This window comes from Gymnoscopelus microlampas (assembly GCF_963454915.1).
Source record: "Gymnoscopelus microlampas genome assembly, chromosome: 5".
NCBI lineage: Eukaryota > Metazoa > Chordata > Actinopteri > Myctophiformes > Myctophidae > Gymnoscopelus > Gymnoscopelus microlampas.
In genome coordinates, this window is record NC_139942.1 from 7,599,350 (window position 1) to 7,626,685 (window position 27,336).

At 42.7% G+C, this 27,336-nt stretch overlaps 1 protein-coding gene across 1 annotated transcript in view; it reads left to right on the forward strand.

Moving 5' to 3' along the window:
• The window catches only part of fastk (Fas-activated serine/threonine kinase), a 31,888-nt gene extending 5,749 nt beyond the window's left edge, over positions 1–26,139 (forward strand). Inside the window, exons 3-16 of the mRNA XM_084057256.1 lie at positions 148–469; positions 2,520–2,638; positions 4,118–4,356; positions 4,480–4,798; positions 6,804–6,991; positions 8,615–8,763; positions 9,844–10,060; positions 11,130–11,289; positions 14,823–14,914; positions 15,896–16,133; positions 19,811–19,989; positions 22,006–22,273; positions 24,964–25,078; positions 25,946–26,139. Of these exons, the coding sequence (XP_083913382.1) occupies positions 148–469; positions 2,520–2,638; positions 4,118–4,356; positions 4,480–4,798; positions 6,804–6,991; positions 8,615–8,763; positions 9,844–10,060; positions 11,130–11,289; positions 14,823–14,914; positions 15,896–16,133; positions 19,811–19,989; positions 22,006–22,273; positions 24,964–25,078; positions 25,946–26,032 (2,692 nt within the window). The 3' untranslated portion in view covers positions 26,033–26,139. The remainder of the gene's footprint in view (positions 1–147; positions 470–2,519; positions 2,639–4,117; positions 4,357–4,479; positions 4,799–6,803; positions 6,992–8,614; positions 8,764–9,843; positions 10,061–11,129; positions 11,290–14,822; positions 14,915–15,895; positions 16,134–19,810; positions 19,990–22,005; positions 22,274–24,963; positions 25,079–25,945) is intronic.
• The last annotated feature ends 1,197 nt before the right edge of the window (positions 26,140–27,336 follow it).

The window sequence follows — 27,336 nt, forward strand, 5'->3', positions numbered from 1 at the left end:
ACGGTCCACGCGCCGCGTTTTTTTTTTCTTTACTTTTTGTTACTGATATGTTGAAAATGGCTGGTTTTCACTATAAAAAAAAGAAAATCTGAGCTAGGAGTGAGTCTGACCTTTTAACGTTCTTTGCGCCTTCTTCTTGATTCGTAGGCCCGCCCACTTCCACGGCCACGCCCACCAGCATCACCACCACTACACCCCCCAACCCCCCCACCTCTCCTCTCTGCCGCCCCCGCCGCCACACCACCCCCACCACGCCCCGCACTACCACCCGCCCCACCCCCACCATCACCACCACCACCACTACAGCACAAGCACCGCTGCCCCCGCTGGCGGCCCGCTGAACAGCGGCCAGCAGCAGCAGCAGCATCATCAGAAGAAGAAGACGTGGAACTTCATCCACGAGAAGATGAGCTACGACACGTTCTTCACCATGAAGCGGCTGATCGAACGCTCGCGACAGCCCGACGAGGTATGTCGTAATATTTTGATGCTCCAACAGGCTCTATGCACAGCAGCCATTTTGGAGAGAAATTGGGCCGCCTCTTACTTCTTTCACAGGTGTTACCAATGATACTAATGAAGGCTCTGTTCCATTCTGGTCAAACAGAGTCAGGGTGCTGATATTGTGCATGTTGGCCCACTGGAAACACTGCTATACCAGTGGGTCTCAAAGTGTGTTCCAGGGACCCTCATGGTTCCTTGAGGGGGTTCCAAATGGCCCCTTAAAAGGTGTGTAACTCTGAGAGTGTACAAATGTACACTCTCAGAGTTGTGGGGGTCCTTGAAATTAAAAGGTTAGAGAACCACTGTGCTACACTAAATGGAACAAAGCCTTCATTAGTATCATTGGTAAAGCCTGTGAAGGAAGTAAGGAAGAGGCCCAATTTATTTCCAATATGGCTGCTGTGCTTAGAGCCTTTATTGCCTTTATTGACCAACTCCTAATTTCCGATTCCGATATCAACCGATACTGATATATGCAGGCTTTTCTCACCAAAAGTAATGTCAGGTAACAACATCACGTTATCTCCTGTCGTGAAATATGTACACAATGCCTAATTGTATTGTGATGCCCCACTGGGCTTTCCAAATGTCAGCATTCTCTGTGCAAAATAAGAGAATTCATTCAACTTAAGTTATGAAAAAAAGTCCCAATATGGCAGTTTAACTAATAAATAAAAACCGATACCAATATTTTCAGATATTAAATTTTTATGTTAATATCGGCCGTATGTACAACTGGCTGCTGTTAATCTGTATTACTTTTCAAGCAGACTTATTTTGTTTCCAGAGTGCATTTTTTTCCTTTTGTGACCCTCAACACAGGATTTAAGAATCCCAGGCCTAAAATAACACAGTGTCAAATTGAGTGAGTACAGAAGTCCTGACGTCACTCGTTCACCCCCTGGTTCGTAAGGTAATTTCTCTATGGAGAATAACATTGGGTCATCTTAGAATAGAGTCTCATATAAGAATTGTGGTCCAAAAATAAACAAACTGTCTCTGCGATATTGTCAGGGAGGAGGTTCTGTATCGTTTATGATAGTCAGTCACTCATATTTGATACAATCTGTTTCTGGTGAAAATGTAACTAATTCGGCGGAAGTAACATTATCGTTTTCTCACCGTCAGTTGATGCTTCATATCCATAAGAGTCAAACCGCCGGTATAATTTGTTCATTTTTGGAACACAGTTCTTATTTGACGCGATATTAAAGACGTCTATGGGGATTCAGAACGGGGGTGGAAAACCGCGAACTTAGCCTGGCTCCAGCCCGTGAATCGCTAGCCACGGGCATTAAAAAAATATGTTCAGGCGATTCTGGTCTGGTGACGAGGTCTCAGCCTCGGTTGAAAATCTGTATGACGAATCGGGATCGGGATAATCCAGTATGAACCAATCGCCAAAGAGTCTTTGAAAAAAAAAACTTTGGCCACGCCCCCATCTCAGCAATCTGCTGCATTGAGAGGGCTTTCAGAATGAATAATGGAGTGAAACAAAATGAAAATTCAGGCTACCGCGAACCAGGTAGGATGTGTAAATTACTGCAGACTTCGGTGCTCTATATCGGGGCCGAAAATATATTGAAACAATTTTGAAGCAATAACCGACTTATAACCGAGAAGCAAGTTTCTTTGCGGATAATGATTTTTTGTTATATATCAACACATCGACACAAAACGATTATAGATAATTTTATTGACGAGTCTGATTAACCACTTAACCCTGTATTATACTTCATTGTACAATGGTGGTGTACAGAAATAGTGAAGATCGTAATGCAAGCTTGTAGATCGGCTGTTCTCACTATGTTTACTTAGTTTGAATTATTGTTCATTCATCGTAATCAAGGCAAAAGTTTGCAATAAGTGTGATAATGATTTGAAGTCATTTTGCCTGGCCCTACTTTATGTTTTGTTTGTCCAAGACCAAGGACAGCAATGGCAATGAGTCTTTTTATTCTTGTTAAACGCATGTTTGCTGCAGTATCACGTTTAAATAAATTGAATCAAATCAGGTGCTGCGCTGGCTCACCCAGAACCCCGGCAAGATCTCCCACAACCACTACCCCATCGCCCTGCAGAAGATAGGCCAGCTGCTGCAGAGCACGCCACCGCCGCCGGGACCTGGTCCAAGGTCAGTATAGTTCAGGCTTTCTCAAAGTGGGTGCCGTGGCACAAGCCCAGGGATGCCGCATAGTAGTTTAATAATATTTGGAATTTATCAATATCACTTCAGTTTAACTTCTATACCTGAGATGCACTTTACTTGATGCATTCTTTTTCAATCTATGCCAAATCTCTTCACCAAAAAAGCAGATCTACAAGCTCACAACGCGTCGCCTTGCGACGTGTTGTGAGCTTGTAGATCAGCTGTTTTTGGCTAATGTTTGCCCCAGAATAGGGATGCTGTGGTTCAAGTGGTTAAAGGTAGAGAAGTTATTTTCCATCTGTCCTAATGGAAACGGATATTCTCTCAAGTTTTTGTCGTGACATACTGCAGCTTAGGGGGAAATATTTACATATTTACGTGCCATAATATGAAATATAATGTATCCTCTAATTCAGGGGTGATTCAGGGGTGCCGTGGATGAAAAGGTTATTTACAGGGGTACCCTGAGCCAAAAATGTTTGAGAACCACTGGTATAGTTAATTGTTTTTTATGAAGCTGTGCCCAGCCACTTCTATAAGCAGCTTTGTTTGGTTGTTTGGTTGTATGTCTGTCTGTCTGTATGTAACACGAACACCTGCAACAGATTTGCAACTGATCGCAGCGCAACTTAAAAAAAACCACACACACACACACACACTGGCCCGCACCACGCATGCGCACAAAGCCGGACATGCACGCACATGCACGCACGCCCGCACATACACGCACGCCCGCCACTTTTAAATGCACGCATACACAGGAAGGCGAACGCACACGCAGACACACACGCACGAATGGACACATACTCAAGACGCACCCATACACACATACACAACTAGCTATGACAGCAGCGTGCCGCTTCCATCTTTATTTAGCAGTATTTGCAACACCTGGGTCTGATTTACTTCAAGTGGTGCTTGTGAGAAGCCTATTGAAACGAATATACAGGGATTTAACTTTGTTAACTTCCTCTAGGTCAGTGGTTCTCAAACTCTTTCATGTCAAGGACCCCCACATTGACACTTATTAGCCCCGTGGACCCCCATTTGAAAAGATATGCCAGGGACCCCATAAGAGGCTCTAGCAGTGATTTTCAACCATTTTGATTTCAAGGACCCCCCAGTTTGACATGCATTAGGCTACGGACCCCCATTTAATGACATTTCTATCTCTCGGACCCCAATTTATATTGCAAAATCAATGTTAATTTAACGGGTCCGTTTGGTTCCATTTGTACACTCTGAGTGAGTTACAGACCCATAAGGGTCCATTTGGTTCCTAACTATCCATCATTTAGCTGGGGACCCCCTGGAACTCCCTCAAGGACCCCTGGGGGTCCCCGGACCCCACTTTGAGAACCAATGCTCTAGGTCATAATACTGTTATAGCTCAGTGACATAAACTCATCAAGGTCGCGTTAGCTCTAAACGTGTTATAAGTGTAAACATTGGCCTTGTTCCCAGTGCTGTGGGGGCTGGCAGCAGTGGGACCAGTCCGGACGCGGCGCTGGGCGGCAGTGGGAACGCAGCGGCGGCGGCGGCGTTGGGCGACGGCAGCAGCGGCGGCAGCATGGAGGACGCTGAAGGAAGACAGATCCTGGACCAGCCAGACTTCCACACGCTGTGCGACTCCATCGTCAACGACTGCTCCAAGTTCGACAACTTCAGCATCGTCAACTGTCTGTACGCCGTGGCTGCCCTGGGTGAGTAGCAGTGGTGTGTAAAGTAACTAAGTGCATTTAATTGTCCTTTTTCAATTATTTAAAAATATTTTTTTTTTCCACCAATGGCTTAATGTTTATTCTCCGTCCATGCGTGTTCCTCAGGTCTGCCCAGCGAGTCTCAGGTGGTGGAGGTGCTGGAGTCCGAGTCCCAGTCCAGGCTGGGCCAGTTCAACCAGAAGGACATGAGCATGGTGTTCAGCTCCAGCATGAAGCTGCACCCGGGCAGCCAGCACCCGCTGACCGAGGCCTGCCTGGCGGGCCTGGAGAAGAACCTGGAGCGAGAGCGCCACCCGCAGACGCTCTTCCTCCTGCTCTCGTACTACCGCCTCAAGTGGCGCTCGCTGCAGACGCAGGAGGCGGCCACCGGCGGGGGCGCCAACGGACCCCCTCCCCCGAATCCGGAACAGCTGCTAGCTAACAGGTGAAGGGGAACCACACGCTCTGGTTCTAGTTTAGTACATCCATCTTTAACTGCTGTTTTTTATCTCTAGTACTGCTTAGCCTGGGATCAATACCTTTTTCGGGTTTATGATCCGGTCGGGTGCGGAAGTAACCCTACGTCACCAGGCGGCCGGAACCCGCAAGCCTCACCCCAAAATAACTCTGGCCGCAATCAAGGGCATTGTAATAGGCTCTATTCACAGCAGCCATATTATGAAGACATTCACAGGTGTTACCAATGATACTAATGAAGGCTCTGTTCCATTCATGGTCAAACAGAGTCAGGGTGCTGATGCATTGTGCATGTTGGCTCACTTGAAACACTCTGTTACACCAGTGGGTCTACAGTTGGGGTCCAGGGACCCTCATGGGCTTCCAAATGGCCCCTTACAGGTGTGTAACTCTGAGAGTGTACAAATGGAACCAAATGGACCCGTAAGGGTCCATTTGGTTCCATTTGTACACTCTCAGAGTTATGGGGGTCGTGGAAACCACTGTGCTACACTAAATGGAACAGAGCCTTCATTAGTATCATTGGTAACACCTGTGAAGGAAGTGATAATATGGCTGCTGTGAATAGAGCCTATTGGGCCTACCTAATAAAATCCTTGACGCGGCATAGTTTAGCTTATTTTTAAAATGCTAAATAAATATAAATGTGAGTGTACTAGTGAGACTATTTAGCGTCTGACTACCTTTGTTATCCCACGGGGGAAATTCTATTCCATTTAAATAGGGAAACAAACGGGGGGGAACCGAAACAAAGCGGCTCCGCAAAACCGGAACCCGGAAGCTTTTCTTTTTTTTTTAGGCGTGGCCTAGACTGGATCACACGGTTATATTGGATTAACATACTCTACCGTACAGATTGGTCAAAATTACAATGTATTCATAAAAAAAAGTTATAGTGCCGCTTTAAAATAAACGGAGGATTGTGTCAATAATAGTAGTATAAATAATATAAATATAAATAGTACAGCGATTATAAGATGTGCTGGTTATAGTGTGACTGTGAATAATTAGGTGAATAAATCATTGATTATGATGTGCAGATAGTTTTCCAGTAAATGGTTTATTTTGATATTATGACCAGTCAGTGGACAAGGAGATGATCTAACTAGTTTTCCAGTAAATGGTTTATTTTGATATTATGACCAGTCAGTGGACAAGGAGATGATCTAACTAGTTTTCCAGTAAATGGTTTATTTTGATATTATGACCAGTCAGTGGACAAGGAGATGATCTAACTAGTTTTCTAGTAAATGGTTTATTTGTATGTTTTGACCTGTGGACAGAGACGTGATCTAACTAGTCTTAGTTAATGTGACCGTCAGCGGTTCTCAAACTGATATGAATTTGGCCGCGGACCCCCATCTCAAAATGTTTTGTTCCAGGGACCCCCAGAAGCAAAGACTTGAGTTACAAATGTTCGCTTAAAAAATTAAAATATTCAAAGATTTGCACAAATGTTCACATAAAAAAAAACAAATAGCAGATCTACAAGCTCATAGCGCGGCACTCGGTGCCGCGCTATGAGCTTGTAGATCTGCTATTTTTGAATAGCCAAAGTGTAAAATAATCAAATCTAAAAATGACACATGCATTCCAGGTCGTAACTCTCTCAGTGCCAGTGAAATAATAAAATATGTTCATACTGTGCCAGCAATTTCTTTTTTCAAAGTAAAAAAAAAAAGTGCTTAGGAAGCGAGATACAGTACAGCCTTTTTCAGTTATAAGTTAAACAAGGAGTGGATGGAGCTGCAAATCTTCAGATAATGATATCTTGGGTTCTGAACATAAAAAAATAAAAAAAAAGTTTTTTAAAAACTCAGGATTTTTCGTTCTTGGCACTCAGGGCATTCAGAAAAAACTCGGGATATCTCGTTGTGTGGCACTGAGAGAGTTAATGGGTTAACTAGATTTTAGTACATGTGACACAGTGGACACAGAGAGGTTAACTCTCTGCTCTGTGTTCTCCCCCCCAGAAAGATCCTCCGTCTGGTCAAACACACGCTGGCCAGCGTCAGCGGCGTGCGCGACCAGGAGATGGCGCTGCTGGACGAGATGCTGGCGGCCTGCGCCAGAGAGGCCAGCAACAAGAGCCTGGAGCTCATCTTCAGCTCCCACCTGTTCTACCAGAACAGACAGGAGAGATTTATCAACAGCCTGGCAGGTAAAATATACATTATCTTATCTTATTACACGGCTTGGTTGAATGCTCGATTCTGATTGGTCAGTCATCGGTCATTATTTCTGGATAATGACCGATGAGCTCTATAACGGACCGCTGTGTAATCAGAGACTCAGAACACCTGCTCATGTCAACCTGTGCTGCTTGGTTATATGCTTTATCCAACATGACAGCCATGTAAACAAACAAACAATGTCATTTACAACTAAACGTTGCTCTCAAGAATGTTTTTGAAAACATTTGAAGTGAGAAATAGACGATGCAATAACCGAGAAGTCATTCTATTTGATCCACTGCGCTTCCTTGTTTATCGTGGCACAACAACGGGGGAATACCAAAACGCTCGCCCCAAAACACAGTCGCCCCGGGGCAAATCCGGCGGTATTACAGGCAAATCGGCAGTAAATAGAATGGGGGGCGAGTGTGTTTTGGGGCGAGTTTTTTTCCATTTCGTCATTTGTTTTTGCGAGGCGAACTTGTCCGCCCAGCCCAATACTTATGGAATACTTTCATTGCCGTAAGCAAGGAAATACTTCGTTTTGTTGTTACTTTTGGGTAAATGTATTTATGTATTTATTAAGTAGCCGTGTAATAAGCGGGATAATGCATGGGGAGGTAGTCATTATTGAAATTTAAAGCCCTTCAGGGCGATTAACCACCTCGGCTGCGCCTCGGTGGTTAATCGCCCTGTCGGGCTTTAAATTTCAATAATGACTACCTCCCCATGCATTATCCCTTGCATATCATCTCTGTCAGGTGGAAACCTCTATCATGTCCAAAACTGTTGCTTTTTTCAGGACTCAAATGCAAAAAAGTAGCATATCTACAAGTTTTCTTTAGGTCTAATCTTTTATCATCACTGGGCACGTAACGATTCACTCAACTCACGATGCGATTCGAATCACGATACTAGGTTCACGATATCATTTCTCACAATTTTAACCCATTAAGACCTGGAACGCATCTGTGTCATTTTTAGATTTGGGCTAAAAAGCATTATTTTACACTTTGGCTATTCAAAAATAGCAGATCTACGGTGCCGCGCTATGAGCTTGTATATCTGCTATTTTTGAAAAATCTAGAAAATGTGTGCAAATCTTTGAATAATATATTTTTTAAAGCAAACATTTGTAACTCAAGTCTTTGCTTCTGGGGGGTCCCTGGAACAAAATATTTTAAGATGGGGGTCCGCGGCCGAATACATATCATTTTGGGGGTCCTTGACATGAAAAAGTTTGAGAACCACTGACATTGTAACATATGTCAGGATTTAGAAGACATTTTGTAGAATCATCCTCAGATTTTCCAGAAAAATTACCTTTTTTTATTTCTCTTAACACAAATCCAGTATGTTCTTCTCTTTTTTTTTCTAATACTGTGTTCTCTCTTATCCTCTTTTCAATACAGTAGCAAATGACTGAAAACTATTTTTTGTAATCAATTCTCTTACAAAGATCCTGTATTTTCTTCTACGCGCCCTCTGCTTTTTGCATCGCGTTACATTTTGTATTAAATCAATTTCAATTGTCACCAGTTTGAATCGATTTTAATCGATTTACGATAAATGGTTCCATGCCTAATCATTACCATGTTGTGTGCGTTCAGAGGAGCTTCCTAAGAAGGCGGACAGCATCACTCCGTACACCATGGCCCTCATAGCCAAGTACATCGCCAGACACCGGCTGAGAGAGACGCGTCTGCTGGACACCATCGCCGAGTTCCTGGTCAAGAAGGCAGAGTACCTGGACAGCAAGGTAAATCAAATCAAATTTTATTTATATAGCGCATTCAGAAAAACAACCACCGTTGACCAAAGTGCTTCACAAGATGAACTAAACATCAACAAATACAAATGTACGTGTGCTCGCAGACGCACTTGACATACATAAACACATACGATGTGATGTGATTAAAAGCACCTGGACAGCAAGGTGAGATTACTGCTACAGCTTGTTAGCTTGCTACCAGCTAACTCCAAAATGTTTGCGGTTATGTTTCATTTTTCAGGAAATGACAAAAACAAAACAAAAAGTGGAGTTAGGAGGTTTTGTTCATCATTGATAAGAACAGCTGAATGGACCTCCAAGCTCACAATGAGGTTGGAGGTCAAAAGGAGGTGGAGCCTAGCCTGATTATCAGCCTGAAGCTACGTGGAACTTCAGTCAGAAATTGGCTGTGGCAGTGTCGGCGATTACAGGGGGGAGGGGATTCGAATTTCCCTAAACCAATCACAAGAGAGCCACGGATCCGCCTACATCTGACGCCATCGCACAGCTTGTTTTAGCAGATATTCGCCGATTTGGCTTGTCGTTAGACCCACCTCCGACTCTCATTGGACGATACTGGACGGTATCGAAGATATCCTAGGCTCACATTGCAACACCAGACCAAGAAGCAGTCCACTCAGAGAATGGGCGGGGTCTATGGTTTGGAACCAGGCTAGGTGGAGCCTGGAGTCGGCAAAACCAGCTAACTCCACCCCCCTTTGGTGGAGTTAGCTGGTTTAGCAGACAGTTTGAGGATCCAATGGAGTTAGCTGGTTTTGTCAGAAGCGCTTTTTAATGCTTTTTAATTGTTTTAACCAACGCACAGACGTAAAGGGTGTTCAATAGCACTGGTTTATGGAAATGAATTAAAAAGCTCAAAAATGGAGTTAGCTGGTTTCTGCCAGACAGCGACGACATGTAAAACGTCTTGAGACAACACTACACTAACATTTTACTGAAATCAAATTTACGAGAAAAATTTGGAGAATAAAAGTATTGTGCAACGTTCAGGGTTGAAATGTGACCTTTAACCTCTGACCTTTCTGACCCCCCCCCCCCCCCCCGCAGGTGATCCAGAAGCTGGTGTTTCCGTTCAGCAGGATGTCGTACCGTCCGTCCAACCAGGTCCAGTTCTTCAGCAAGCTGGAGGTGGTTCTGGAGCTGAAGGCTCTGAGCTCCCCGCTGGCCACCGTCAACATCCTGATGTCCCTGTTCCAGCTGGGTCACTTCCCTGGCCTGGTGCTGCACAGAGTCTTCAGCACCGCCTTCATAAGCAACGTTACCAGTAAAATACACTTATCACCACTGCTACTTAGGCCCGTTGGTTCTCAAAGTGGGGTCCGGGGACTAGGGCTGGTAACTTTGCTCAGAAATGATATTCGAATATTGGCCTTAAAAAAATTAAAGGTAGGGTAAGTGATATTTTTGGGTTAAAACAAAAAGTATTTTGTTAAAAGGTTAAAGCACTATATTCTGATAGTAATCATTGCTATAGAGTGTTTGTTCAGTAACAGATGTCTCCCCGTCTCTCCAGCTCTTTAATAAACAGAAAATACATTTTCTGGTAGGTGTCAAAATCTCAGCCAATCAGGAGAAAGTACCCATTTTTAAGCTTCATTTTTATAGTGTTCCAGTTCCAATTTTGCCTGCTCATTTCTTAGTGTCATCACTTCCAATTTCACTTGTTTAATCTATATCCTGATTGAGTTCTCTGTCCTGATTGGATAAAATTGGAAATGAAACTGAAACTGAAACGAAAATGCATTTTCTGTTTAATAAAGAGCTGGAGAGACAAGGAGACTCCTTTTACTGAACAAACACTCTATAGCAATGAGTACTATCAGAATATAGAGCTATTTAACACTTATGTTAACCAAAGAAAATCACTTACCCTACCTTTAATTTACCAGTCCTACCGGGGATCCCCAGGGTTCCTTGAGGGAGTTCCAGGGGGTCCCCAGCTAAATGATGGATAGTTAGGAAACAAATGGACCCTTATGGGTGTGTGACTCTGAGAGTGTACGATTGTATTGCATTCGTACACTCTCAGAGTTACATTAACATTGATTTTACAATATAAATGCGATGCGACGCATTGTGAGCTTGTAGATCTGCCATTTAAAAAAATATTTGTATGCATTTTATACATTTGAAAACTTTGAAATGGGACATTTTGCCTAATGAGTACTTTCTACTTTTCGTACTTGAAGTACATGTTGATACCAATACTTTGGTACTTTTTTGAATTCCGGACTTTCACTTGTAACAGAGCATTTCTACATTGCAGCATTGATACTTTTACAAAAGTACTTTTTTCCACCACTGGGTAACAGGTATGGTTGTGTCTCCTGCAGACAGTCCCTACGCTCTGATCGTGCGGCGCTACCTGTCCCTGCTGGACGCGGCCGTAGAGCTGGAGTACCAGGAGTACAGCGGACCCCGACTGCAAGACCAGCACAAAGTACTGATGTTTGACCACGCCCTCACTGCTGACGAGGTCAACAGGAAGTACAGGTATGTCAACCAGTGTGCGGTTTTCTTCCCAAACTAACGGATCGGCAGGTGAATATCAGAATACTGATGTATTATTTATTTCAGCTGTTACAATTCCAAACACGCAAACATGACCCGCTTTAATTACTTCAGTCTATATTAGTAGCTTATTGACTAGAATTAAAATTCTATTGTCTTTTTTTATGTCCAATGTATTTGTATTTAAGTTCATAAAGTTAACATAAGTATAACTAAATGCATTTGAAATTTTAAAAAAAATTAACTAACTTTTCAGGATTCCAATTGAAAAAGAACACTAAAAAATCTGGATTCCAACAAAGAAATTGCAAAAATAGCAGGTCTACAAGCTGAAAACGCGTCGCACTGCGATGTTTTAAAATACAGAGATAAGAGGTGTCTGCCCGACAGTATATGCAATGTGGCCCTCTGGAGTGAGTGTGGAAATATAGTGGCCCTCTCCATCATCAAAGTTGCATCACCCCTGAAGCAGTGGTCATCTTTAACTGCAGGGAGCCTATAGAGAAGGGGTCAGTAACCTTAAATGTCAAAAGAGCCATTTTGGACCAAAAAATACAAAATCTGTCTGGAGCCGCAAACATATTTGAGCCTTATAAGGTTCAAGGTTGTGCTTTATTGTTAGTGATCTACATCTTGTGTACAGGTACACAAGATTAACTACATAACTTAACTGTAACATAACTACATGACAATGCAGCAGCATAGGTAACAACAACAACAATATAATAATAATAAAACGGTAACAAATAAAGAGGAAAAAAAGAGCAATATAATGAAGGCAGCAGGGGGTATTAAGATTATATTAACTTCTCGCAGATCAAACATACAGGTTATCCAGCAGCATTGGCAGTGAAAGCAAACGACTCCGTCCACAAACTAAATTATAATATTCTCTGTTTTCCTCAGTTATCTTTATTTTTTTGCATTTGGAACACCGGTTAGTTACACAAATCACCTGTCTGGTGCCTTGTCAATAAATGTGTCGCAGGCTATGACAGCATTTTTAGTTGACAGAAACGTATTCTACACATTTTTACAATATTGGAAAAAGTAAGAATGTCTGTTTGTTGTTTGGCCTACTGCAGCAACGATAAATACAAATTAAGACGTGAAGAAAATAATATGTGGCTTCAGAGCCGTGGGTTGCTGACCCCCGCTATAGAGTCTGGAGCAGTGGTTTAACTGCAAGAAGGCTATAGTGTGGAGCAGTGGTTTAACTGCAGGGAGGCTATAGTGTGGAGCAGTGGTTTAACTGCAAGAAGGCTATAGTGTGGAGCAGTGGTTTAACTGCAAGAAGGCTATAGTGTGGAGCAGTGGTTTAACTGCAAGAAGGCTATAGTGTGGAGCAGTGGTTTAACTGCAAGAAGGCTATAGTGTGGAGCAGTGGTTTAACTGCAAGATGGCTATAGTGTGGAGCAGTGGTTTAACTGCAAGAAGGCTATAGTGTGGAGCAGTGCTTTAACTGCAAGAAGGCTATAGTGTGGAGCAGTGGTTTAACTGCAAGAAGGCTATAGTGTGGAGCAGTGGTTTAACTGCAGGGAGGCTATAGACTCCATGGCAAGAAATTCCTCCACTATTTCAAACTTGCCACTGATCCCCTGAATAAAAATAAGTAGCTGGGCAGTATCTTTGATGTCTGTGCTCTCATCCAGTGCGAAATATGTGAAGTCATCTGCCTTTTTTGACAATTCAGCAGACAAGTCTTCATCAATTAATTCCACACGCCGTGTGACTGTGCGACGAGAGAGACTGATATTTTCGAACTGGGTTTTCTTTTCAGGGCAAACCATGCTAGCTGCCTGCCACCAACATACAGTCTTTAACAAATTCACCATCAGAGAGCGGCTTGCTATGTTTTGTGAGCCTGTGTGACAGTACGTAGCTAACTTTCGTTGCCGTTTCTTGAATGGTCGACTGCTTTGTTAAAGTATTCTGCTAGGTAGTTAACCTGGAGGCCAGTTTCAGGACTTCTTTTTCTCTTTCTAGCGATGACACGTTCGCGCCATATTTGGCATGTCTGGTCGTATAATGTCTCTTGATGTTGTATTCTTTGAACACAGAAACACTCATGGATTAAAGTTCTCAGTTGCCACGACTGATTTCAGTCATTTGGATTCCATAGAAGCCAGCATGTCTTCTATGGGAAGCATGTTGCACAGCGAAAATAGCCAATCTACGCATTGAGACCTTGTAGATAGGCTATTTCCGGTTATTATTTTAAGATTTAGAGCATTTTAAGTGGTCAAATATGTTAAGAAGCATCTTCCATAAAATAATTTCCATACTGTTTCACAAATCGCACATTAGGACTTGGTCATACAAACATTTTCAGTCGTGAGATTTTATTTTGCTTCAATCCATGAACACTCGTTGCATATAAAACATATTACCTTTTTGTCTACACACGTGACAAAAAACGTAGATTGTCCACTCTTTGTTAAAGACACAACATTCCGAGTCAACTATACGCTTTTATGCATTCATCTCGCTGTTTCTTTCATCACCGCAACACAACCAAGTCGCGTCGTGCACTGAAAATAGCTGATCTACAAGCTCACAACCCCTTGTGGCTGTGCCATGTTGTGAGCTTACAGATCGACTGTTTCCGGCACGCTACCGGCATCTCTCTGATAGGACCACCTGGCTGCAGAATGAACACCTGGCCGCTGCTGGAACACAGTTGCAAAAAACAGCACGTCATCGCCCTCTGTTGGAATGTAGTTAAATTAATTTCATTGAAAGCCAGAGATATAATGCTGCCTGTTATAGAGTTTTGCTTCGTTTTTGTTTTTCCTTTGAAGACGCCGCGGGCCGTATTGAGATGGTCCCCGGGCTGGATCCGGCCTGCGGGCCGTATGTTGCCCATGTGTGCTGTAGAGTGTGGAGCAGTGGTTTAACTGCAGGAAGGCTATAGAGCAGTGGTTCCCACACATTTTAACTCAAGACCCAAAAGAGACATTTTATGTCTCCCCAGAACCCAACCTAGTGAAAATAGCCGATCTACAAGCTCGCAACACGTTGCGAGCTTGTAGATAGACTATTTTCACTACGTCTTAAACGTTGTTTCAATTGATGGAATTTCCTTGACAGTTCTTTTGACATTTTTTAGAATTCTTTTAATTTCTGAACATTTAAATGGGATATTTTACTCGTGACCCATAAAAATGGGTCCGCGACCCAAAAATGTCTGGACTGTAGCAGACGTCTCTGTCATCTGCCTTTCATCCAACTGAGATGGGCTCATGAAACACTGTGTTATAACGTTAATTAACAAGACAATTTCACACAAATGATACCTGCACCACAGATGCTTCTCAAAAGACACTTTCAATCAAGTTAGGTGTTTATTTGTATTTATTTGTATTTTAGGCAACATTTTAAGTGGCTCGAGCGGGCAAGTGGAAGGTGCATTCTGCTGGAATAAACACTTTGTGTATAATGATAATCCCTGTATGTACATGTATATATTTGTCAGTTATTTACAGTAATTAATATGTGATGTATATATTTGTCAGTTATAAGGGTCTAGTGGCGGAGGCCCTCAGGCAGCTGGTTGGAGAGCAGAGCTACAAACAAGATGAAGTGTTGGCCCCTGGTTATTATACAGGTAATGATGTGTTATAATCTGGTTATTATACAGGTAATAATGTGTTATAATCTGGTTATTATACAGGTAATAATGTGTTATAATCTGGTTATTATACAGGTATTACACATAGTTCTGTACATAAATACAAGTGGTTTACACATTTCTTCCAGTCAGAAGAGCGAACCCCACAAAGATCATTTATCAGCTTGTGTTCCATTTCCAATGTTGTCTCCTCATTCATTTCTTTCATAACTTACACTTGTTTCTCCTGTATCCTGGATGAGTTCAATCTCCAGATTGGATGAAATTGGTAACCTGAAAATGTATTTTCTGTTCATTAACTCTTTGACTGCCAGTTATAGTGTTATAGTGTAATAGTGTGCCACTGCTGCCAGCGAAAACGGGTGATTTTTACTGTACCTTTTGAAAAATCATGGAATATTCTCTGTGACCTCCATCCTCACGGTGATCGGCTGGTTACACGCACAGGGTTCCCGTAGTATTGGGGGGGAAATTATCCGCTTGCGGTAATCCATTGCACAGCTGTGGCCATTTCAATGAGGCTTGGTTTTTGCCATAAAGCAAAAGGAGCGGAGATATGGCCGTTTCCCCGCAGGAAATAAACAGGAAGCAAACAAGCTTTTATTTTTTTAAATGACGTAATGTCTGCTTCCCTCATTCACTCGCTGTGAAGGGACCATCCATAGGCTAGGTAAGAGCGCCTTCTGGTGGAATTTCACCCCAAAAAAAGGACGCGTTTCCTCGTCCACGGCAGGCTGCTTCTTGGCAGAATTCGATGCGGAAACGCGTCCACGGCAGTCAAATAGTTAAAGAGCTGGAGAGACAGGGAGACCCCTGTTACTGAACAAACACTCTATAGAAATGATTACTCACAATATAGAGCTATTTAACACGTATTGTACTAAATAATATAACCTAAAGCACCTTTTTAATAATGTGGTTATAAACATGTTATAAAGTAGTTTCATCTTTGTGTAGATTTTGTTCTATGGATGGACGGGTGTGGTCGGGTTCTGCCCATCCGAACAGGAAGTGGGGGTTTTTCTCTGGGGGGTTTGGCTCCTGCCCCTCCCCTCCCTGCCTCCAAACCAGGCGACGGGGCGGGGCCTGTTGCCGTAGCGACCCTCACCTCTGACTTCCAGAAGTTCTCGCCGTTCTCCTCGTCGGCGCTGGAGGAGGAGTCACCAGGAGGCCCCTCCCACCACCACAAACTCAGGTATGCTCCGGTCACACAACTCTAGTGTTTGCTGAATACAGTCGGTGGGAATGCTTAGCCAAAGGGTCTTAGGAAGGTGGAGGATGCGTTGTTGTTGCAAAAGGTGAATATGTATTTACTGTGCGATACTGAACTCATTGAGTGCCCAAATTATTTCTGGCTATTTCTGGCCAGTGCGATTTAAGTAAAAAAATAAGTGCTTAGGAAGCGAGATACAGCCCTTTTCAGTTATAAGTTAAACAAGGAGTGGATGGAGCTGCAAATCTTCAGATAATGATATCTTGGGTTCTGAACAATTTTTTTTTTTTTTTTTTTTTTAATTTTCAAAAACACGTGAAACACGTGATTGGCACGTTGCACCATAGCGGTAAAACATGTGAAACACGTGAATGGCACTCAATGAGTTAAAGGGGCTACACCATGAATAAAAAAAAAAGATTATTATATATAAATATTGCCCCCTAATACGTTTTAAACAGGTTGTAAGCCTAAAAAACATCCAGATATTTTTTCTCACAATCTGACTGTCTGTCATTCCAAGCTTTTTCAGCTGCAATACCAAAACGTCCTATTGGGCAGGGGGGAGCTACTGAGCAATTCTGTCTGGCCATCATCAATGCAAAATCAGGGCGATGTCAAGTGACATCACTTGCCCTGCCATTCTGAAATGGCCTGTTCAGACACGCCCATTCAGGAAATCCATGAAATGAGCATGAATGACTGAATGTTAAAAAAATATTTTTTTTTGGGTACAAGAGACACTGGGGAGCCCAAAAAAATACTAAAAACCTAAAAAAAATGAAATTCATGGTGTAGCACCTTTAACTCGTTCACTGCCAGACGTATGTCTGGCTGTGTTTGCCCACTGCCGGCAATTTTCGGTTTGTTTTTTACTTTCATATGGTCACAGAAAATGTATATTCATTGCCCGACCGTTTGTAAACGCACACGGAATCTGTGTGCGTCGCCCAGTGAAAAAATATTCCAACCGTGAGGGTTGCCCTTGCCTTCTAACAGCATGTGAATATACCATTTATCGCCAAAAATGCACGCTTTTCTTACCTTTTCAAGTAAGTGGTCACAGGAAATTTAGATCCATTATTATCGTCGCTCATCCGGCCGTTTCTAAACACACCCGGTGTCGGAGTGCGTCGCCCAGAGAAAAATCATTCCAACAGCAAAGGCCCCTTCTCTTGCAGCAGCACGTTGAAAATAACATGTCTCGCATAATGCAGGGGGAAAAAGCCAACTCAAGATACTGCTGTTTCCATGAAAAAGCTAAACAGGAAGTGGGCGGAGGCATCCATGATGTTCGGATGACTTAATTTCCGGATCCTTGTGAGAAGAAACTGAAAGTGATCACTCGGGTGATAGAGAACAGCGCCATCTTTTATAAAACCTCTAAAAGAAAACAAGTCGTCATAAGTCGTCCTTGTCAGTCAATGGGTTAAGAATAAACACGAAACCTGAAAACCAACTTAACATCAGCTGCAAAACTACAAGCTAACGCTCAAACGCCACAAATGAGGGCCCATCAGTGGCACACATGTACACACTGATGTCAAGTCTAAAGGGCCGTTTAGGGTCGGTTATATTGTTAACTATGTCAGAAAGAAAGATATCTGGGCACTTCAGAAGAGACTACCCAGATATAATGCCAGAGCACTCGACTGTTGCGCACGTATTATATAATATATTACAAACGGCGCACGCTCTGCTGCGACGACACGGGTCTGGACTCAACCCACTCCTCATTCATGGTAAAACAGTAGAACAGGTTGACAGTTTCACATATCTCGGACTCACACTGGACAACAGACTTAGGTTCGATCAACACATTACATCTATCCATAAACGTTTTCAGCAAAGACTTTATGTAATCCGCAAGTTAAGATCATTATCTGTTGCCCCTCATCTTCTGCTATTACTGTACAAAAGCATCATTCAACCCGTTTTGTTGTATTGTTCCGCATGTTTTTTTTTACCATACTGTCCATGTCTAACAGAAACAAACTTTACAGTATCACCCGTATTGCCTCCAAAATCATTGGACTTCCCATACCCACACTTGCTGATATGAACAATAAGGCCATCACACGCTTAGCACTTTCGATAACAAATGACACTGATCATCCCCTGTATCGCTACGTCAACCTCATGCCATCTGGTCGGAGATACAGAACTTTAAAGTGGCAAAAGGTTAGTTTTAGCAGGAGTTTTGTCCCCTCAGCCCTCGTGGCATTAAACCAACTGCCCCGTTTGTTGTTATAACGAACAGACCTTGTGAAGACAATTTTCCCCTTGGGGACAATAAACATTATTATTATTGTATTTATTATTTTGCAGGGGTGACTGACGTTTCGACTTCTTTTTTTTTCTTACGCTGAGGAAGACAAAATAATACATAATGTGCAGACCGGTCCAGGGCTCCAGTATTTTATTTGTGTAGTCTCTTCTGAAGTGCCCAGGTATCTTTCTTTCTGATTCAGTTGTCCCTGTTGAGCACCGAGCCCTTCTACCTCACAGGCTGAAGCGCGTTGGACTTCTCTTTGTACCGTATTGTCAACTATGTGTTTGTTCCCGTGGTTCTAAAGGAGGTGCAGGGTGTTCTGGACTATAGCTCGTACTACGTGTCTCCTCATGTTAACTATGTGTGTGGTTATGGTTCTCAACCTGTGGGTCAGGACACCCAGGGGGGTCCCCCAAATGATTTTTGGGGGGGCCCCCAGATGACTTGCTTAATGTCCAACATTGTTTTCTCACTCAACAGTAAACAAACCAACATACAGTATAAGTGTCTACAGGTTATCTGCACATGAATTACTTTTGACCATTACTGCATCAAAAGTAATAAGCAAACATTGGGCAAATTGTCAAATATTACCTAAGAAAGAGGCAAAAATTGTGAAAATAGCCTATCTACATGCGAGGCGTTGTGAGCATGTAGATCGGCTATTTTCACAGTATCTATGTGTGGGACCAAGTCAAAAATGTAATGCCTCCACTCCTACAATTCCAAGTGCTTGTCAGGGTGTCTCAGTAACACTGACGAAGGACATGCCTGTTTGCGTGTATGTTCGTTTGGTTGATTATTAAAAAAGACTATAAGACTTGTTTCCTCCATGTGTGTATTATCAGAATCTGCACCCAGTTTATTCAAGACCTTCTCAAGACTGTCCTCGAGTTGAGCGTCCTTTCCCTTGAAACAGGGTGGAGGATTCCCCAGTTCAAATATGATTATTTTGGTGGATTGTGGCCTGAAAACTTGAGAACCACTGGGTTAGGGGTCATCTTATTAACCCATTAAAACTGGGAACGCATCTGTGTAACCACTGCCACTAACCATTCATTTATACTTTGGCTATTCAAAAATAGTAGATCTGCTATTTCAGTGAAATAGTGAAAATGTGTCCAAATCTTTGAATATATATAAATGTGTTAAAGCAAACATTTTTTACTCAAATCTTTGCTTCTGAGGGGGGTCCCTGGAGCAAAATATTTTGAGATTGGGGTCCGCGGCCAAATACATAAAACAAATTTGACATGAAAAGGTTTGAGAGACACTGATTATAGCAACATATGTTTTTTCAAAAAACGTTTTCCCAGAGCGTAAACACTGAAAAACGTTTTTACGTGTTACACGTCATTGGCACTGAATGATTAACTGTGTGTTTCAGTGGCCCCAACGGTGCCGGAGGGGGGGTTCTGGACTACAGCTCCTACTACGTGTCCCCTCACGGCTCAGACTACTACTCCGGTCTGAACAAAGACCCGTCGGTGGAGAGCCAGGACAGTTCCACCCTGAGCAGCCCTCCCTCTGACGGCCTGATGCAGGGAGGAGTGGCGGGAGGCGCAGGTAAGGGCCTGTCGACCATTATGACATGTTTTTTACTTGACGATTAATTGTCGCTCAAATAATTGCCATTAACGATTTAATTGTGTTTGTCTTGTTGGAACGTTATGAATAAAAATTGCATTTCTGTTCGGCCTTCTGTTCGGGCTTCGTAATCCAAAAATTCCACAGGGCCATATGACAAATAACATAAATATACAAAGGAATTACTGACATATTTAATAATTGTATACTTGACTATTAAAAAAAATAACACCCTGTGTGAAGGAAGCGGTGCCTTTGGGGCGGGGCTTAACTAATTTCAGTTCGTCCCTATTGGTGGTCTGAGTCCACTTACCAAATTTTTACTTAGTAGCATGCTGCAAACTGGAATGATGGCTGTTTAAAGCCCAGCCAATGGGCAGACAGAGGGGGCGGGGCTTAAGTAATTACAGTTCGTCCCTATTGGTGGTTTTAGTCCATGTACAAAATTTGTACTCCCTAGCATGCTGTGAACTTGAGTTATGCCTGTTTAAAGGCCAGCCAATGGGAAGACAGAGGGGGCGGGGCTTCAGCAATTCATGCTCGTCCCTATTGGTGGTCTAAGTCCACATACCAAATTTGGACTTGGTGGCATGCTGCAAACTGGAGTTATAGCTGTTTAAAATCCCGTGCTCATCCCGTGCTTGGGGGTCCCTGGACCCCTCTTTGATAACTTCAGCAATTCATGCTCGTCCCTATTGGTGGTCTAAGTCCACATACCATATGTGGACTTGGTGGCATGCTGCAAACTGGAGTTATAGCTGTTTGAAATCCCGTGCTCATCCCGTGCTTCCACGGACGGACGGACATAACATACGCTGGGGGTCCCTGGACTCCTCTTTGATAACTTCAGCAATTCATGCTCATCCCGATTGGTGGTCTAAGTCCATATGCCATATTTGGACTTGGTGGCATGCTGCAAACTTGAGTTATAGCTGTTTGAAATCCCGTGCTCATCCCGTGCTTCCACGGACGGACAAACATAACATACGCTGGGGGTCCCTGGACCCCTCTTTGCTAACTTCAGCAATTCATGCTCGTCCCTATTGGTGGTCTAAGTCCACATACCATATTTGGACTTGGTGGCATGCTGCAAACTGGAGTTATAGCTGTTTAAAATCCCGTGCTCATCCCGTGCTTGGGGGTCCCTGGACCCCTCTTTGATAACTTCAGCAATTCATGCTCGTCTCTATTGGTGGTCTAAGTCCACATACCATATTTGGACTTGGTGGCATGCTGCAAACTGGAGTTATAGCTTTTTGAAATCCCGTGCTCATCCCGTGCTTCCACGGACATACGGACAAAGTCAAGCTTAGAGCGGTTGGCACCGCTAAAAAAAGAATACTTAAAGGTAGGGTAAGTGATTTTCTTTGGTTAAAATAAGTGATAAATAGCTCTATATTGTGATAGTATTACACTCATTGCTATAGAGTGTTTGTTCAGTAACAGGAGTCTCCATGTCTCTCCAGCTCTTTAATAAACAGAAAATGCGTGTTAGGTCAGGAAACCAATTTTATCCTCAGTCAGGATACAGATTAAACAAGTGAAATTGGAAGTGATGACACAAAGAAATGAGCTGAACATATTGGAACTGGAACGCTATAAAAAATAAAGCTGATAAATGGGTACTGATTGGGGGATACATGGGTACTGATACCCTGATTGGCTGAAATGTTGTCACCTACCTAAACATTTATTTTCTGTTTGTTAAAGAGCTTGAGAGACATGGAGACCCCTGTTACTGAACAAACACTCTATAGCAATGTTACTATCAGAATATAGAGCTTTAACCTTTTTAATACAAAACCTTTTGTTTTAACCAAAAAATATCACTTACCCTACCTTTAAAAAATAGCGTAAATAGCTGATCTACAAGCTTGTAGATCTGCTATTTTTGGAAAATGTTTGAAAATACACCAACATTTTTTAACAATGGAAAACGATAACGGTGATCGTCAAATAATCGCGATTGGGCTAATGGCGTAATAATCGTGACAGGACTTGGGGGCGCGGGAGCAGCGGGAGGCCCGGGACATCCGCCCAGCGACTCCCTCTTCCAGTTCTCCATCGGCAAGATCCTGGAGGACGACGGGGTGGCGGGGTCGGGGATGATCGGGGCTCAGGACCTGCCGGGGTTCTACGACCAGGGCGTGGTCTACCCCGAGGGGGCCGACGTGGGCCCCTCGCCCTCCTCGCCGTCGGGACCCCACCCTGCCGAGCGGGGGGAGTCCGACGGTACCGCGGCCGACCCCAGGCAGGTCAAAAGGTCAGTGAGCCGATATTGCGGCTTGTTATGTTTTTGATTTTCCATCCCACCAGGACTGTAAATTTGCTTAGTGGCTCAAAAACATTTTCATGTCAAGGACCCCCACATTAACACATTCCATGCCAGCGTTTAATCTCGTAATGTACTCACCAGTGCCAGCGTTTTATTGTTGTTTTTTTGTTTTCTTCACGTCGCCATAGACCTCGTTAAAATCCTTAAGATTGAGCTCTAAACTGTTTGTAAACACAGCGGAGATCCGACTGCGTCGACCCAGTGAAAACCCCATGCAAAACGGAGCCGCCATCTTGTAGTTACAACGGTTTGTGTTAGACAGCGATCAGCGACGAGAAAAACTACAAAGAGAAAATGGCGTTTTTTGTGTCCGCTTTAGAACGGAGGCCGATGGGATCGGCAAAACCGGATCCCGGATAATTCCGTTTCCGGTGGTGCTACAATGAAATGTGTCATGTCGAACGAGGCCTACAATGCAATGTGAACTTTAAAAAAAAAAAAAAAAAAAAGACCACTTCGCGTAGGTCTACGCGATTGGCACGTGGCGGCTTTAAATAGGTTCGCGTAGGTCTACGTGATTGGCACTCAGTGTGTTAAGGCCTGAGTCCGATTCTTAAAATGTTTTCTAAATCCTAACAGATTTAAAAAAAAAAATTATATATATATATTTTTTACGATTTTTCAAAAATAGCAGATCTACAAGCTCATAGCGCGGCACTTGGTGCCGCGCTATGAGCTTGTATATCTGTTATTTTTGAATAGTCAAAGAAATCTAAAGTGACACAGATGCATTCCAGGCAGGGTTTCCGCTAGGCATTTTTGGGGCCGGCCACCATGGCCGGCAGGATTATATTTTACCGGCCAAAGAATAAATTTACCGGCCATATTATAATTAACGTCACATGCGTGTTTGCACTGCATACATGCACCCAACAACTGATTGGGCTCATTACACCTCGTTACGTTAGAGCTGCGCTGCTGAACACGCAGCAGACGAATACCAAAACGCTCGCCCCAAAACACAGTAGCCCCGGGGAAAATCCGGTGGTATTCGCATGTGGTATTCCTAAACATATCAGTAAACTATGCCTAACCCTAACCTTATTCCTGATCTTAACCTCAGTAAAACTATACCTAATCCTAAACCTATTTCTACCTCTATCCTCAGTAAAACAAATACAAGAATACAAGAACCGCTGGTCCGCCTGAAAAATGGGGGCGAGGGTGTTTTGGTGCGAGTCCTAATAACCCTGCAGGCTGTGGTTTCCCTGCGCAACTCCGTCGCACAGTATAAACAAATTAATATATATTTTGGGCTTTACATCGATTCTCATTCAACCTTGATATGCAAAAGTATGTTTTGTTTTGTTTTGTTAACGTTAATTATATATGTCATGATATATGTGGCCTTGCGCGAGGTTGATTACTTGCCTTTAGTTGCTTTCACCAACTTTCACCACTTTATCCATTGCAGTAACTGTGCTTGCATAATATCCACGACCCACACGTGTTCGGGACGGGACGGGTCCCTTTATCGACAATTGGGTTCGGCTTGGTTCAGATTCTATCACCTCGGAAAATCCCGGTTCTGTTTATCAACACCCGAGCGAACCACCCTACTCACTCAGCACTGATCAGGAGGAGACACAGCTGTGTCTCTTAGCGGTAGGGGTGTGCCGATACACTAATTTCACCAAACGATACGATACGATATTTGGCTCACAACTTCGATACGATTTCGATACGATACGATACGCACTTTTTTTATTATGAAAATATATGGAGGAGAAAAAAAGAAAATGCAAACAAATAATTCTGTTTTTGCATTATTCAGACATGCAAACTTGTAGCTTTTCAGCTACAATAGCCGTTTTTAATCCAAATAGTATGACACCTGACCCGAAAAAAAAACATGTTGTCACTCTTTTCACTTCGGGGACGTTTTTTTTTTCAAAAACGATATTTTTTTTTTCCAAAACGATACATATCGTCGCGAAAACGTATCGCGATATATCGCGGGACGATATATCGGCACACCCCTACTTAGCGGTGTTGTGTCGTATCAAAAATAGCAGACATACAAGTTCACAAAGCGGCGCGTTGCGACGTGCTGTGAGCTTGTAGCTCTGATATTTTCAACGCGCGACACCATCGTACAACGAATAGGCTATTCTATAACTGCAGCGCACAGCAGCAGCCGAGCAGGTTGTCGGAATTAAACCACACAGTCAGATCATGATAAAAACTTTAAAGATTATGATTGTAATGGTTGTAGCCAACTACTTTATGCAAATAATAACATTAATAATAGGCTTAAATAATAAAGTAGCCTAATAACAGCATTTTCCCAACCGGCCACGGTGGCCGGTGGTGTTTATATTTACCGGCCAATTAAAAATTTTACCGGTCAATGGCCGGTATATACCGGCTATAACAGAAACCCTGGTTCCAGGTCTTAATGGATTAGTAGCTGATCTACAAGCTCAAAATGCATCACATCGTGATGCATTTTGACGTTTTAGATTGGCTAATGTCAAATAGCCGATATAGGGTTAAAATGATGCTAAATTAACATATTTTGCCCAAGGGCCCCTTGACTGCACTTTGAGAATCACTCAAATCACTATGTACAGTAGCTAGTGTTTCCCTATCATTCAAATCTCAAGTGTGTTTTTCAGGGTGATAATGTCTGTTAATGACAAGTGGCATTACTGTCACAACTCGGATGTGTTGGTGGGATCCAGAGCCATGAGAGACCGACACCTCACACTGCTAGGATACAGCATAGTGCAGGTAACACACAACAGTACACTATACGCAACACACCTCCACACTGCTAGGATACAGCATAGTGCAGGTAATGCACAACTTCACAACACACTTCACACGGCTAGGATACATCGTAGAGCAGTTAATACACAATAATACAGCAACACGACTACACAACACAATACAACACACCTCACGCTGCTAGGATACAGCATTGTGCAGGAACACAACACAATACAGTACGACACAATACACAAAACCCGCCTACCAGTGACATCATTGGTGAGGATTCCAAGCTAATAGAAACTGCAGGCTTTCTCTTCCTGGATAGTTAGCATGCTATAATAGAAGCCATTGTTCTCGCATTTATACAAAAAATTGAATTGAAATGACCAAACCTGCCTACCGATGATGTAATTGGTAGGAGGGTTTCTGAACTGTCCACAGCCCACCAATAGGCTCTATTCACAGCAGCCATATTATGAAGACATTCACAGGTGTTACCAATGATACTAATGAAGGCTCTGTTCCATTCTGCTCAAACAGAGTCAGGGTGCTGTTGTTGTGCATGTTGGCTCACTGGAAACACTCTGTTACACCAGTGGGTCTACAGTTGGGGTCCAGGGACCCTCATGGGCTTCCAAATGGCCCCTTATGGGTGTGTAACTCTGAGAGTGTACAAATGGAACCAAATGGACCCGTAAGGGTCCATTTGGTTCCATTTGTACACTCTCAGAGTTATGGGGGTCATGGAAACCACTGTGCTACACTAAATGGAACAGAGCCTTCATTAGTATCATTGGTAACACCTGTGAAGGAAGTGATAATATGGCTGCTGTGCATAGAGCCTATTGTATTGATAATAACAGAATTGTTTTTGTGTCTCTACAGTTGCCGTACCACGAGCTGGAAAAGCTGAACGGGATCGAGGAAGTCAAACAATATCTTCACAAAAAACTCCTGGACGTTCCGTTATGACAACAGAACACTGTGTGTGTGTGTGTGTGTGTGTGTGTGTGTGTGTGTAGTGTAGGAGGGCAGTGATTGGATGTCTGGAGTCCATATTTTGGGGCGTTGTTTGGGGGCGAGATTTTCGGGGGAAAAAACGTGCGTTGAGTTGTGAGCTTGTAGATCGGCTGTTTTTGAAAAGTTTTTGAATAGGTCCTAAAGCTGCAACCCCTGTCTTTCATGTCCTACCCACGTACCCGGGATTTGAACCCAAAACCTTTACCATTGAGCTGTAAGAGAAAGCCTGTTTAAGGCTGAGGACCTTCGTGCAATACCTCTTTTAAACAGTTCTACTGTATATGTTTTAATAGAAGACCAAATCCAACCACCACAGGTGTACTAGTTATATTGTATTAACATACTCTCCCATACACTTTGGTTAAAGGTGGTGTAAGTGATATTATTTTGTTAAAATAAGTGTTAAGTGACAATATCGTGATAGCATTCATTGTTATAGTCTCTCCAGCTCTTGAGTAAACAGAACATACATTTTCAGGAGAAAATATCTAATCAGGAGAGATAACTTATTCTATATGCAGGATAAACAAGTGAAATAGAAAGGTTTGACATAATGAGCAGGCAAAATTGGAACTGGAACACAAGCTGTCTTTGTGGAGTTCTGTCTCCTGATTGGCTGAAATTGGCTGAAAATGCATTTTCTGTTTACTAAAGAGCTGTGGAAACGGAGACACCTTAGACCTCTGTTACTGACTGAACAAACATTCTATATCAATGATTACTATCACAAGATAGAGCTTTACACTTTTTGTTTTAACTAAAAGAAAAAAACAACACTCTGTTCACTTAAAAAGGTACTGTTTGCGTCTTTAAATAATCCAATAGGAGAGTAGAGGAGCATCAACCCAGGTTAAACAGCACTAGCGCTAATGCTAGCTTCACACAATGGTTCATTTTTGTACCCGTGATGTTGGTTTATGTGGTAACACCACCTCCAGTAAGTGAAGAGATTGTATTAGGAATAGAATAGAAGTTTTAATTTTATTTAATTTATTTAATTCTTTTTTTTATGTTTTAAGTTGCAAGACCTCCAACCCACTGCAGATGTACTAGTTATATTAACATTCTCTAATGTACACATTGGCTAAAATAACCCTTTATTCATTAAAATAATGAAAGCATAATCATTTAAAGGAGCACTTTTCAACCTTTTCTTAGAATAATTGATCCTCACTAATGCTCATTAGAAGATAAGGTTGAAAATGGGTGAAGTGCTCCTTTAAGCTGTAGTCTTTGTAACCTGGGTTGAATATAAA